Source organism: Acanthochromis polyacanthus, chromosome 16, assembly GCF_021347895.1.
Source record: "Acanthochromis polyacanthus isolate Apoly-LR-REF ecotype Palm Island chromosome 16, KAUST_Apoly_ChrSc, whole genome shotgun sequence".
In the NCBI taxonomy this organism is placed as follows: Eukaryota; Metazoa; Chordata; class Actinopteri; family Pomacentridae; genus Acanthochromis; species Acanthochromis polyacanthus.
The window spans coordinates 1,088,852-1,104,027 of NC_067128.1; the positions used below are offsets into that span (position 1 = coordinate 1,088,852).

Below are 15,176 nucleotides of genomic sequence, written 5' to 3' on the forward strand. Positions count from 1 at the left end.
ACACACCAAGAAACACATTAAAGAGGATTTTACTGCTGGAACCTACTAGCCAACGCCTAAAGCAACGGAGCCAAACCCGGTTCAGTGAAGAGAAGCAGAGGAAATGTTTGACTGCAGATATAAAGCAGGAAGACACTGAGCTGCTCAGGTGTTTCTGATAACACCAAGCAGCCACCTGGACAGCCAATAGGAACACAGCTTACTGGAAGTCCAGAGGGCTGGCTTAGTGAAGGAAATTTAGTTTAAAGTTGAAGCAGAAAGTTAACAAAGAAAGTTGAAAACCACCTTCTGAAACCTGAAATCTCTGAGTTTTCACACAAAGAACCTGTCCAACGCTGCTTGCAGCTTTAATATTTTCTTGTTATTTTAAATATAAAATGAAAATCAAAGCGTTTTTAAAATTTCATTAGCACGTTATGTTATACTGTGAGTAACAAATTTCCAGACAACAGTCCAATAATTATTCTTTATTCATGATATTCTTGATATTTCATATTGCAAAAAAGGACATTGTGATGTTGTAAAGAACAGTGTTGGAGATTATTCCTTAACTGATGTTCTCATATTTGTGAACTTTAAGTTGTGATGGAACTGTTTCCTTGCATTGGAAAAAGAGATGATCGTATTATTAGAAAGTGCAACACATTTTTTTAAATGTAATATTTTTATTTCTTCTTTTACTTCATTTTTAAGGTTTGGATATCCTTGAACACTTATTTGAACAGAATATAGATTCTGATATTGTTGTAAAGAATAATGCTGGAGATGTGCACTCATGTTGGAATAAATCCTCATTGTGAAGCAAGTCTTACTTGCACTGAATTGTAAATATTTTAGAAAAACACACTGAACTACAAGACAAGGCTAGAATTACATGATTTTAATAGTAATAGATCGTGATCTAAAGTGAGTCGGTCTGAGGAATGAAAGTCCAGGGCTGAAAATGAGTCCCACTACAGCCCTGGTTCACAGCTGAGAACTAGTTGCTAAAAGTATAGAATATTCTTTCTTATTTTAAGTGTGATAATTGTCAGTAAACATTCTAAGAAGTAGAAACTGACAGGGTTGTATACAGGGCTGTTCTTGCACGATATTTGTCTCTTAATTGCCCTCAGGATTCTGTCGTTGAGCTTTCCAGTTTTACATAACAGACAGATGCTGCAGCTGATGATGCTGGAATTCACATAAACAAGGAAAAAAGTCCATCATAATTTGAATGCTAAGAGTCAAAAATGAAACGGTCATATACAGCTTTTCTACTGGGTTAAAGAGCCAAACACCAACATGAAAATACTTTGTAAAAGCGAGAGGTCGGTAGCAGCTTTCATTTTTTCTTACAACTTTTCCGTGGCCCCCACAAAATATCTGTTGTACCCCCCTTTGCCCCCCCTCCCCCACTAAAATGAATCTGGATCCGCCCCTGATTGTGCCCCGTGTGGTAATGACTCATCTAACGTTTTTAATCCACTGCGTATTATTGATTAAAAGAAGCTTTAAAATCTTCAAATTAAATATTTCCCCCGGATAGTTCAGCCATACATTACGGTATTCTACATCTTGTCATTCCCCTTTTCATCCTAGAAGCATGACGTCGGCAAATTTTAAATTTCTCTAAAATCTAAGTAAAGATGAGTTAAGTAACATCCATTGTGTTCATTGTATAGATTGCGTTTTGTTCCACTTTTTCCACAACAATGCCTTCCGTGGGGGTGGTTTGGCAGCGCCAGATGGTCGGCGGGCTGCAGGCTGCGCTTCTCTCCCAGTCATTACGGTAGCCCGTGCTGCTCCTCCCCCACCCTCTAGCGCTCTCTCTGCCGGTGAAACAGTGTCGGACAGCGGGGGCCATTTGGCGCAGTTCTGAGCTACATCCGTTCACAAAGGGCGTTCAATTTATTTATTTACCGTCGTATTTTGTCACATTTTTCCTTCAAACCTTCACAATGAGTTCCATCAATGTCAAAAAGCTGAAAGTGAACGAGCTGAAGGACGAGCTGAAGAAGCGCAATCTGTCGGACAAGGGGCTGAAGGCCGAGCTGATGGACCGCCTGCAGGCCGCGCTGGACGAGGAGGCCCTGAGCGGAGACCCGGACACCGCGGCCGACGACGGCGTCGACCAAGAGGGCATGGGCGAGGAAGAGGAAGGCCCCATTGAAGAAAGCATGGAGGCCAACGAGGACGAGGGGGAGCCGGAGAACGGGGACGACGGCAATGGGGTTGCCGAGGACGCGGAGATGGGTGAGGGGGAAGAGGAAGGGGACGAGGACGACGAGATGGATCCCATGCTCAAGGGAGATGTAGACGACATGGAGAAAATAGAGGCAGAGGACGGTGAGCCCGGAGACCAGGCTGCTGAGGGTGAGTCGGCCGAGTTGCTCATGAAAATGTAGCTGGGTGGATGGCCGGTGGCTGGGTGTCGGTTTTTTTGCTGTAACGGTAAAGCAGCCGCGGGAGGGACCGGCTGGGACCGGGCAGATAGGAGCCACACAGCGGCGTCCATGTTGAGCTAGATAGCGTGACCTCACCGCCAGGCTAGCCAGCGTTAGCCAGTATTAGCCCGGCAGCTAACTCAGCTCCAGCGGTCACCACACCGGTTAGCTAGCAATTCGGTAACGTTAAGTCCACAAACCATCATTTTAACGTTGTTATATCAGAATTGAACACCGGTAGCTACAGTTACTAACGTGAGTGAGGTGAGGTATGAGCTATTAAATCAGCCTAATCTGGCTTTTCGTTTCGTTTCGTTAGCGCGTTAGCTTGCTAGCTAGCTTCATTTTCTTTGTGTCTGTGGTGTAGTGCTAACTAGCCGATCAGCCAGTTAGCTCCTTCAGAGGTTCCCACATTGGCATTTGGCCACGAATGAGATATTTGGGTGGGGATGCGTAAAGGAAAAACCATTTGCTGTGACAACTCACTTAAAATGGCACAACTGGACAGCGAAATATTTGAAATGGCCACCGCAGTGACGACGCTGGAGTCAGTTTCCGTTTCTGCAGTTAAGGGTGAAGTTAAGGGAAATCGAATCTCCAGAACTTCACGGTGCTCTCCGTGTTCTTCTCATTTCAGTTCTGACACTTTTAGGGATTTAAATCCTGTCTGAAGCATACTTTTAATGAATTATTTTATGACTGGAATGAAATGAAATTGTACTACGTTAGACCAGCTCCAGATAAAAGAAACAGTGCAATCATCCCTATTTGCATTTTTACGAACAGAAAAATGATTTTGCTGATGAAAAAGTGTGACTGATTGAATTTGCATCCTTCAAGCTCAATCTTGACCACAATTTAACCATCTAAATATCGTGGTTTTGGATCTGATCTAATGTGGTGTTAAAGCTAAAAAAAAGGCAGGTGAAAGCTCCCTGTTTTGCATATTTGCTGAAAAAATAAAGGTTTAATTGATGAGGTGTTATATTTTTAGGATCATGCTTTAGTCTCTGAGACAACCTACTCCAGGTTCAGTTCATGTAGGTATATCTGTTTTAGATCTGAACCTGGTCTAACGTGGTCCATCTAATACCCATGTTACTGCATTTTCACCGATTTGTAAATGTGTCAGAAGGTAGAGATTATGTTTTAGAGAATCTTCTGCCTCTTTTGGACAGGCAGACCAGATCTGAGCCGTTTAACTGAAGTGTTTTTAGATCTTGTTCCACTGTAGCTCAGATGCAGAAAAGCAATGAAGTGTTCCCTCTTTTTCCATTGAATAAAGGATTCACAAATTTGAAATTGCGCTTGAAGAGTCTTCAACCTCTGTTGAGACAATCTAATCCAGATTTGATGAGGCCATGATTAAGAGTTTTAGAACCACATCTCATCTAAAAAGCAACTGTGAAATCTTGCTTTTCTGCATTTTCAGAAATAAAACATGATATTTAAGAACCAGAATCTGTCCAATCCAGATTATATTGTTTAAGCATGATGGTTCTTAGATCTAGTCTGGTCCAGATGCAGAACGGTAAGAAAACCTTGGCTGCATTTTCAGGTTAGGTGAAGTTTTCCTTAACTTTTCCCTTAATCCAGAGCTGCTAATGGAGAGCTAACTTCAGCGTCCTTGTTGCAGTCTCCACTGCTGTCTCATTAACATAATAAATGGCAGATCTTTGGTTTTAACGAATGGTTTGTCCATCAGTTGGTGTTTGAAGTGATTCAGAGCTTGAACATCTGATCCAGCTAACTGAAAGTTGTGGGGAAGAGACCAGCACTGAGCTGCTTGTCTAGCTAGCACGTGGTTAGTGCGTCCGTGGTTTGAATAGCAAGTTTTGTCGGATTAACATAGAAAACATGGATTTACACAACGCGGTAGTCACATAGGTAAGTGTACCAACATACTGGGGAGGGGGTTAATCCAGGTCTGAGTAGGTCTCCTGTTTCCCTGCATGACAACAGTAGACTTGCCCTCCTTTAATATAATAGACGTGTACCTGAACCTCACATTATATTTGAGGCCCTTTATTGCAGGGTTAATGACCCTTTACTTTGCAGAGACTTGTTCTTTCCAGCCCCAGCAGACACTGTTCACAATGTTCATTTGGGCCAGCTGCTATTGTAATTACTACTACCTGGTCTTTTAAGAGCTGTTTTTTATGATTGTATTGTTTTATATTAATTATTTATTAATCATGAGGTGTTGCCTCTTAGTAGCCTTAATTTTAATGATGATTATGGTCGACACGATGTGACTAATGAACGGGCTTTGTGGGCCAGAACCCCACTGCCAGTCCGACCTCTCTCTCTCACAAAAAGGAGCACCTCATTCTATATCTTTGTTCTATTTTCAAAGGGGATGCGGACAAAGACACGAATGCTGATCAGAAGAATAAGAAGGGTGTTAAGAGACGCCGGGAGGAACATGGAAGGGGCTACTTTGAATTTATTGAAGAGAACAAATACAGCTGGTAAGGATGGGACAGAGCAAAAATGGCCTTCAGCATCCCTGAAACGCCATCCATAGCTTTGTTGAACTGTATTGGCTTTAAGTGCCAATGCACATAACTAGCAAGTGGAAAAACCCTCATTTTCAAGTATTATACTACTTTATAATTAACATTACTTTCACACACATGCTTTGAGGGTCATCCCTGAGTACTTAAAGAGCCTTACCATTTATCCTTCTTACAGTGCCCACTCACATTGTGTCTTTAATGGACTGCATTCTGTAGCAGAAGTGCATCTATCAAGTCTCTATGAATTTTCACATCTGTTCCTCATGCCACTTATTGTTTTGGAAAAGCCCGTTGTGTCCTCAAGGTGAATCGAGGCTGCTTAAATTTTAAAAAAAAAAAGCAAGAACCCAAAGGGAAGTAGCAGATGTGCACTGTTGAATGGAGGGCGGGTGGGGGGAGGAATAGCTGAGAGGCGTGGAAGGAGGGGTAGCACACAAGGACGTAGCAAAAAATAACAATCCCAACGTCCACGGAGGAGCTCGCTATTGACCGTCCATCGTTTTGCCTCGCAATGGTCTTATTTTTTTCGTTTTGTTTTTTATTTCACTGGTTGTATGATGTCAAAATGCTATTTCTGTCTCGTGTATCATGTGTACTATCATGGCGTGAGAGTGCGGATGTGTGCAATTGCAAGGCTCTTCTACCTCTGCATAGGTGACCTCATGCATGGCGTGCACGAATGTTTGAGTGTGTGTGTGTGTGTACATGTACCTACTTCCTGGTCAGTGTTTCGTTTTCATTGCGCTGTTGACACGCTGTAAGGATCAACGGGCACAAAGTGGATTTCTATTTCTTTAGATTTTTGCTAGAAGTCTGGGACTGCTGGTGGGTTCTCCCTCTATCTTTTTTTTTTAACCCTCCTGTTGTCTTCATTTACAAAAAAATACAGTTACCTCTTCTGGAAAAAATCCAAAAATTTAGCAAGAAAAATCCCCTAAATTTCTCAAAATTTGGAAAACCTTCAGGAAGAATAATTCTGTAAAAGTTTTATTTAAAAAAAAAATCCCCCAAATTTGGCAAGAAAATTCTTGTAAATATTTTCCCAAAAAAAGAGTAAAAGTCTTCCAAAAAATATCTAAAATGATTCCATATATATCAGTAAAACTTGTGATATTTTGTTTAAAAACATTCACATAAAAATCAACCAGAATCCAGAGAAATTCTCTGGATTTTGGTTGATTTATTTTTATTTTTATTGAATGTTCTTAAACAAAATATCATTAAAGCGTCTTGAGACGATTTGACTGTAATTGACGCTATATAAATAAAATTGAATTGAATTGAATTAAAGAAACATTTTTAAAATGTCTTTTTTTCCACCAAAAATGTTCAAAGATTTCCTAAAATTTTTTATTATTTTTTTTCCCTCCCATTTTCCAACTTTAAATCGGGTCAGTTTGACCCGCGGGACGACACAAGGTTTAAGAACCCATTTATTCCCAGTTAAAAATACAGTTTTTAACTTCTCCCTTTAGTGATTTTTTTCCCCTCTAATTAGCTTGTTGAGCTGTAATCTACTCTATGTAAAATCAATGCCCCTAATAGACTCCCAGCCAGTGTGACCTGCTGGTGCCTGCTTTGACCATATGCTCCAGCTCTCGCAGTCTGTGCTCCAGAACCACTCTAAATCTCCCAGCAGCAGCTATTTGTGCAACATTTAGGGCTGTTTCGGAGCAAATATGATGACAGATGTCTTAGGATTTGGGGAGATGTTCAGGCTGAATAATCAGGTGAAACGGTGCTTAAGTATCATTTAAATGTGAGCAGTAACTGGAGTAGCTCCTTGAATTCCTCATTGTAGATTTAGGGTACGTATTCTGCAGCTACAGAGTTGGTAAGTTGCTGTGGCTCTCAGTGACAGCTCGTACTGTAAAGTTGGACGGACAGGGCAGTCAGTCGTGACCTTTTCATGTAGAATTCCAAACACATGGGGGGTTAAATATAGCTTCACCCATACTGCAGCGACCAACCCCACAAACACACTCATCTGAAAGGGGAGAGGTCTGCTTCCAGTTTATCGCTCTGGCTAATGGAGAGCCTTGCATGCTACAGCTAGTGGACGGTGCTTTCTGTCTGTGTATGTTTCACGTTTTAGATTTCGCTGGATGCTGCAAGGTAAGTGTTGTCCTGCCAAGGCCCACAATACAACTATCCACAAGGTTTGGAGGCTCGCTTGCCCAGTTCACTGTTTCTATTTTGTTTCCCCCTAGTCTGTCTTTCCACTTCTTTCCCCCTATATTTTTCAGCAACTGGTACCCAAGGCATCTATTTGTTCCATGCAGCTACAGCAACATGCAAGTCCTTTAACTGACTCGTTGGCATCTCTTTTCAGGGCCTCATTTAAGTCTCCTGTGCCCCCGTTGGAGGAGGAAGATGAAGAGTTTGATGACACAAAAGTCTGTCTGGATACCTGTAAGTTCTTTAACATCCATAACTTGAACCACATTTATTTCATGTATGTTCTGACAGAAACATATGAGTGTGTCTTTGTGCTCCAGACAACTGTGACCTGCACTTTAAAGTGTCACGGGACCGTTACAGCGCCTCGTCTCTCACAATGGAGAGTTTTGCTTACCTTTGGTCCGGAGGCAAGGCCACCTACGGCGTGAACAAAGGCAAAGCCTGCTTTGAGATGAAGGTATGATAACAGCGCTGTGTTTGTGTGTTTGACGTTACACGAGTAATATTTAGACCAGGGAGTTCTCATGTTTGTGTTTTGCTTTTTGTGCAGATTACAGAGAAGATTCCAGTGAAGCACATCTCCAGCAAGAACATGGAGATCCATGACGTGCAGGTGGGCTGGTCCCTGGCTGCTGGCACCCTGCTCCTCGGTCAGTGCTGCTCTACTCGTTGTAGCTCTATAAATGTTATACTGTCTCTGGAATGAAGTCACGTCAGCAGTAACTTTCCGTTTACTCCTGGCAGCGTTTCTGTAATGCGCTGCCAGAGCGCTTTGTGATCAGTTACATCACACATGCTGTGTACAGAAAACTTTTGTGACCTTTTTATTTCATAAGGACTTAAATCTTATTGGCTATCGCTGCTTCTGTTTTTCATCATCATTTCATACGGATTCCTACACTCACAATACTGTCGGGTTAAACATTTACTGCATTTTATTCATTAGGTGTAGTAAAAAACATGAACACGCCCAGTTTTACTGGAGATTAGACAACTTAAACCAAGGGTGTCCAACATGAGGCCCGCGGTCCAAAAGTGGTCCTCCAGAGGGTCCAATCCGGTCCTCAAAGTGTAAAAATTACAGAGAAGACATTAACTGCAGATTGTAAATTAGTAAAAGTATAAATTTAAAATCATTTTTGTAACTTTTGTTGTTTTGTGTCTCATTTTTTTAATATTTTGTCTTGTTTTGTTTTATCTTGTCTTTTGTTTTGGCTGTTTTTTGTCTGATTTTGTCATTTTGATCATAAAGTAAATCCTCCATGGTTCAGGTCCAGGTGACTAAATGTTGTGTTCCTTTGTAGACACTCTGTGATCTGGAAGTTGTAATGTGGAAATGATAAACTGAGGATGAATGTGGATGAAACTGAACTTATTTTTCTTAATAAATTTCAGGTTGTTCATGATGTTTAGTAAAAAGATAATTCCTTAAATGTGAACATTTTTGCACTAAAACAAAGGAACCAGTAGGAGTTATGGTTTATAGGTTATTCTGCTGTGGTTTTACTGGTTTTACTGGAGATCAGACTGGGCTGAATGTGGAACCTGGACAAAGATGAGTTTGACTCTTCTGGGTTAAACGTGAATCTGCTGTGATCCTCTGGTAGTCTGAACAGGTCCCTCTAGTGGTTAATAAGCAGCATGACATGTTCATATGACGTGGCTTCATCGTGTCCGGCTGACACAGAGGAGAGGCTTATCCAAGTGAAATGTGGTCTTGTTTAGAGCAGTGTTGTGCATCTGTTAGCCATCACTAATGTTTGTGTCTGCTAATGTGTCGTCCTTTTATTGCATAGGGGAGGAGGAGCATTCCTACGCTTACTCTGGCAAAGGCAAGAAGACCGCCAACTGTGTGACGGAGGACTTTGGAGAAACCTTTGAGGAGAACGATGTCATCTGCTGCATGATTGTGAGACATAATTCTGGTCATATCCTACTAGAATGAGTGTTTTCTAACAGTCAGATGAGCTGTGGGATGCAGATGGAGGAGGATAATAGGATTGTTCTCTGAAGCTCCTTCACTAGATGCACATCAGAAAGAGAAGAAACTGAATGAAAAATAAACTGAGCAGCTCCTCTGTAGAAACAGCACACCCATGGCTAGAAATGAAGAGAACTCAGTGAGGACTTTGGTGCAGAATGACTAAGTTTTAATACCATAAATCACTTTTTTAAAAGCACACTAAAAGGCTGAATTTCTGCAAAAACAGTTTAGCAGTTCAGTCAAAAAGTTCTTGAAATTTGTTGCATGTCTGTTTCCAAGGTAGTCAGATAATTTTTTTTTTTTTTTACAGAGATTTGATCAAGTTTTCTGACATAAGTAGTTTAGTAACCAGCAGAAAACTGAAAATCTGATTTTTTTTTTTAGCTATAAAACACATTTCAAACTCATTGGCACATGGCAGCAAATTGACACCTTTTATCTTAATTAATACTGAGTGCCATTAGACACAATGCATCTTTTCCCATTTATTCCACAAAGAATAACTCTCCATCTTGTGATCTTTGCTCAGGACTTTGAGGGTGATGAAGTGGAGATGTCCTTCGCCAAGAATGGCGGCGAGCCGGCCGTCGCTTTCCAGATCAGCAAGGACTCCCTGAACGGACAGGCCCTGTTCCCCCACATCATCTGCCACAACTGTGCCGTGGAGTTCAACTTCGGCCAGATGGACACTCCTTACTTCCCTCAGCCTCAGGACTTCACCTTCCTGCAGCAGATTCCTGTCAGCGACCGAGTCAGAGGCCTGAAGGGACCGCAGACCAGGGCTGACTGTGAGGTAAGGACAGGATGGATTATAATGAGAGCTTAACGCTGGTCTGTTTGAACATGCTAATCTGAGTTCTGTCTGTCCTGTAGATCATAGTGATGGTTGGTCTGCCGGGCTCTGGAAAGACCACATGGGTGAAGAACCACGTCCAGGAGAACCCTGGGAAGTACTACATCCTGGGCAGCGACACCATCGTGGACAAGATGATGGTGAGTCCTGATCCCACCTCTCTGATATAACGGGAAGAGATTAGCTTCTGTTCCATGATAACGTCATTCATTTTGTCTTTATGCAGATCAACAGCCTGAAACGCCAATCCAAGGACATCACGAAGTTGACCGCCATCTCTCAGCGAGCTCCTCTGTTCCTGGGGAAGTTCATTGAGATCGCTGCCCGCAAGAAGAGGAACTACATCCTGGATCATGTAAGTGAGGAGTCTGACTGCTGCCTGTACCATAAAATAAAGATCTGTGTCTGACTAATTCCTCCTGTCTACAGACCAACCTGTCAGCTCCAGGCCAGAAGAGGAAGATGTGTTTGTTTGCAGGCTTCCAGCGTAAAGCCGTGGTGGTCTGTCCCTCCGACGACGACTACAAGGAGAGAGTCCAGAAGAAGGTCGAGACCGACGGCAAGGAAGTGCCTGAACACGCTGTGCTCAAGATGAAGGGTAAAGAACACGCTGGGCTTTAAACCAGCCCTTGATTTATTTGTGAGATACGGTTGTAGGGATGGACGGATTATCAGCCTGACAGGTCATTATGGCTGAGATTCTAGTCCTAATTCTGTTTTCCATCCTCAGTTATTAATGTAGAGGTCTAGTTATGAATGACGGTGTTGTGTAAAAATGAATCCACTGCTGTAATAAATGTGTCTGTGTGTATCTGAGAGCAGGCCCTGTGCCCTCTGCTTGAACCGCTAACATTGATCCTGTTACTGTTTTAAGATAAGGAGCAGGTGTTCGTGTGAGAAACCCGGGGGAGGCTGGCTCCCGCTGGGGAGGTGCCGGCCAGTCACGAGTTTTTAATTAAAAGTCTTTAGGGAGTAAGATTCGCTTCAACATCATCTCTTTGACTTAATTGTGTGATACTGACAGCTGGCAGTGGCAAAAAGAGGGATGGGTTAAGGGCGTGAACTGACCCCAGCTCAGAGAGAATAAAAGATCGTGTTGTCTGACAGAAAGATCAGAGAGCTCCTGGGACCTCTCTGTGTTTTGACCTGTTTGAACAGAATAAACACTTTTCTTCTTGGCATCTGAAGATTTGGCTCCTGGATTCCTCTGATTCTCTGGTGAGACTTAGATTTTTGAGACCCAGAACTTAGAATTAAATTACAAGTGTTATTACATTGAGTGATCAGGTTAGACATAAATCATACGTAGAGGGGCAACGGGCCCTTCCTCTACAGCGGCTTCTCTGTTAAAACGTTACCCTCCCTGCTGGATTCACAACAGCTGCATCGGTATCGGCTCCATATCAGTCGATCCCTCGTCTTTCATTGCTGACTGTTTTGTTTTCCTACTGTGGCAGGCTTCTACTCTCTGCCTGAGGAGGGCGAGAGCTTCAACGAGGTCATCTACGCTCAGATGCAGAAGGAGGAGGCGGCCAAGCTGCTGGAACAGTACAAAGAGGAGAGTAAGACGGCTCTGCCCGCCGAGAAGAAGCCCAACCAGGGCAGCACGACGCCCAAGAGAGGCGGCGGTCTGCGAGGCGGCGGCCGCGGAGGAAAGAACCAGTTTGGGCGTGGTGGTGGACCTGGGCAGAGGGGAGGTGGACGTGGAGGCTTCCAGAACAGAGGCAACTTCAGAGGAGGTCTGATGTTCTACCAGCAGCAGATAGAACTCATTATGCTGCTCAGAGCGTTTCATTCTAACCTCTCCTTTTCTCTGATCCGTCTGCAGCTCCTGGACCCCGTGGCGGCTTCAACCGCCCTCCTCGTGGCTTCCTGCCTCCTCCAGCCTTCAGAGGAGGATTCCCCCAGCGTGGAAACTTCAACCGGGGCGGCCCCATCCCCAGCCTGGGCGGCTCCCCCAGGGGCAGACCAATGAGGGGCTACATGGGACCCAGAGGAGCCCCCATGAACAGAGGAGGTCCAATGAACAGAGGGAACATGAGCAGAGGAGGTGGAGCCGGAATGAACCGTGGTGGGAACAGGGGACACCCCGGCCAGGTGGGTTCAGTTATCATGTACGATGCCTTCAGGCTGCAGCTCTGAGAACAGATTTAGAAAACACCTGAACATGACCGAGGGCTGCTAAAGGTCATCTGATCTTCTGTATCTACAGTTCCAGCAGAGAGGTGGAGGCCGTGGCAATTTTGGAAACAAGAACGGAAACTTTGGTAACAACAGGAACAGCGGCAACTTTGGCAACAGGAACGGCATGGACAAGGCCCAGGCCTTCAACCAGAGCTGGCAGCAAGGGGTCAGTACTTCTGGAGGTTTCATCTCTACAGGAGACTCATTAGGTTCAGTACAGTCTGAGTTAAACTCTGCAGTAAATATGACGGTTCTTAGTACAACAATATGTAAAACATGTCTCCTAGAGCTGGACCCGAATATCCAAACATTCGGTCATGATGGTGGTATCCAAATATTAATTTTATACACACACACACGTGTATATATATATATAATTTTCTACATGTGTTCTTTTCTTTGTTTGCTCGTTCTCGGCATTTCTAGAGATGACCGTATTTTAAAGCATAAATACCGCCGTGCACCAAAGTTATGAAGTATTCCTCCCATCACTGTGGTTAAAGTAGAAGCTGGTGGTTAGAGCAACGCTAGCACAGCTAATCATGCATGTAGGAAAACACAGAAAACATTAAACATGAGGTCGCTGTAACCCTCTGAACCCACCGGCAGCTTTAAAGAATCGTCACAAACCCTCCGTTGAACCGAGCCGGAAACTGTAAAAAATGAAAAATTCACCGGACACTCAACTTTCCAACAGTCCTCAAACGTATCACGTGTAACTTCAGGTTGCTTTTGGAAAATTCATTGAATCGAAGCTTAAAATCGCAACATTCTATCAAACACAATTGACACACAATCAGTAAATAGTTGCAAATAAACTGTTTTGGTGTTTGGTGCTCCCCTTCAGCACACGTTTTATTCTATATTCTGAAGGTTTGTGTTTTTTATAGAACATTTTAAAAACATGGGAACATTGGATTTCTTCTGACTGAAACCTAAAAACCTTTGACTCTAAATGTGGAACTCTTTCTTGCATGTTTGAACAACATTTCACAAAATATTTAATCCAAAAAAATCCTGTTTTTAGTGACTTTTAGTAGACCTCGTAGTGTTTCCCTGAACTCCCCTAATGATGAATGATCTGAAGTCTTGTAAACTAGGGAACATGTTAAAGTCTTCTTGTCTGTTCTGTGCAGTTCTGGAACCAGAAGCCGTGGAGCCAGCAGTACCAGCCTGGATATTACTAACACTCTTGTTCTAATGGACTGGTGGCGACTCTGAGATCCACCGCTAGCCACGGAACATCCCCGCTGTCTGAGTTTTTTTTTTATTTTCTTAGAACCCACTTTTAATAGCCTGAGACCCAACAACCCAGACTAAAGCGACGTGGATCTACATTCCGTCAGAGGAGAGTAAAGGAAGCTTTCTATAATCTATTCACCTGTACAGTGTGGGTTCAGCTGCATTCAGTCATCTGTTTATTTCCTTTCTTTCTGTTGTATATTTCATTCTTTTTCCACCTTCCACTTTTAGATGACATGCTTTTAAAGGAAAGAAGATCTACTATTTGTGATATCAGGAAGCAGTCGGGCAGACGTTAAGGTTTTGTTTTCAGGGTTGTGCATTTTATCTGTGCTGTGATTTTTTTTTTTTTTTTTTTTGCTTTTTTTATTACAAATTGTAAATATAATTTTTTGTGTGTAGTTTGTATGAGAAGTTTCAGAAGCCCTGCTGATTGAAAGGACCTTGTTGGCAGGAAGCGTGATGATGCTGTTAGACTGTCCGTAGAGTCCAGCAGTTAGCCTGAAGCAGCAGAAATTACAGCAAGTTTGTCTTTTGTTGCCACCATCGATCCTGTAACCTAAACTCCATAGAGCTACAATAAACAACTCGTTGGCTTTTTTACATTCTCCCTGGCTTATGACTTTTGATTCAGCTCAAAGGTGTGTAACAGACCTTTGACAGGGCGATGGCCCGGTTTGCTACGTCAAACCGTACGGACTTCAGCCCGGCTACGAGCTCCTCTAGTATTCCTCTCCACTGTCTTGTCTTTGTCATTTCTAGTCCTCTAGCTACTCCACTGTAAATTGCTTTGAGAAAGTATTTTGGCCAAGCCATTTTAAGGATAGAAATAAGCCATTTTTAGTGCTGCATTATGCCTTTTTAATCCATGTATGTTTAATTTATGCTGAGTTTGGGGCGCTGATGATGCTTGATTCTCAGGAGAAAGTATGTTTTCTAGATTGTCTATCAACGGTTCCTTTAGTGCAGTAGACTTCTGAGAAACGCCCAGCACTGACCAGTCCACCCAGTATGAGTTTGATGGATTTATTTTTTTAGATTTCACACCACACTTTGAGTTTCTGACGATGTGAGTTCAGCACAAAGGCGGGGTAGCTTCTCTTCACCAGCAAACCTAAAGGGCTACACGGCATCGCGACACTTCATTCTAACTCTGCTTTCCAACCCGTACGCCGTCGTTCCTTTAGAAGCTCTGTAGGGTTGGTGTTGGCGACTGTGTGGCCCGACAGTAACGGCAGCTCCCCATTCAAACGGCCCGTAACGTCTGGAAAACCAACCGTTTCCACGACGACTCCGCTGGTGTGTCCGTGTTTTTATTTTCCACATGCCCAGTAAACGTGTAAATATACCACTAATTCAACCATGCACGAGTTTTCATGAATTAATTGAGTAATAAATGTATTGTGATTAAGGAAGTAATCGGTTTGCCCGCGTACTGCTGTGTGATGAACTGTCGATTCTATTTAATGTCTGGAGAGTCTGTGCCCTCCTTTTTTATTGTTCTGGATCCATAAATCTAGCCGAATGCAAGCTTTGGGTTTACAGTATAATCTATAATACAACAGACACTATATTTTTATCGCTTTGTGTTGCAGGTTGTATATCAGGTCTTTTATTATTAAACCAACAGCGCAAAAGCTTTGAGACATTTTCAGATTTGTTGTCTTTTCTATCTGACGGTTTTTAATATTTGTGTTAAGAAAATTGGGATTGTATTTTTTTTATTTGTCTCTATTAAAGTTAACAAAGTTGATATACGGTGAAGTTGTGATTTGTTGCAATGCCTG

General features: G+C 42.8%; 1 protein-coding gene across 1 annotated transcript; it reads left to right on the plus strand.

Moving 5' to 3' along the window:
* Positions 1 to 1,796: 1,796 nt before the first annotated feature.
* On the plus strand, positions 1,797 to 15,142 carry hnrnpub (heterogeneous nuclear ribonucleoprotein Ub). The gene is made up of 14 exons (XM_022204855.2): positions 1,797 to 2,355; positions 4,783 to 4,897; positions 7,278 to 7,357; positions 7,444 to 7,583; positions 7,677 to 7,776; positions 8,923 to 9,035; positions 9,640 to 9,903; positions 9,984 to 10,103; positions 10,190 to 10,318; positions 10,393 to 10,561; positions 11,421 to 11,702; positions 11,792 to 12,060; positions 12,176 to 12,313; positions 13,284 to 15,142. The coding sequence occupies exons 1-14, from the start codon at positions 1,941 to 1,943 to the stop codon at positions 13,332 to 13,334; spliced, it is 2,385 nt and encodes a 794-aa protein (XP_022060547.1). The 5' UTR covers positions 1,797 to 1,940; the 3' UTR covers positions 13,335 to 15,142.
* The last annotated feature ends 34 nt before the right edge of the window (positions 15,143 to 15,176 follow it).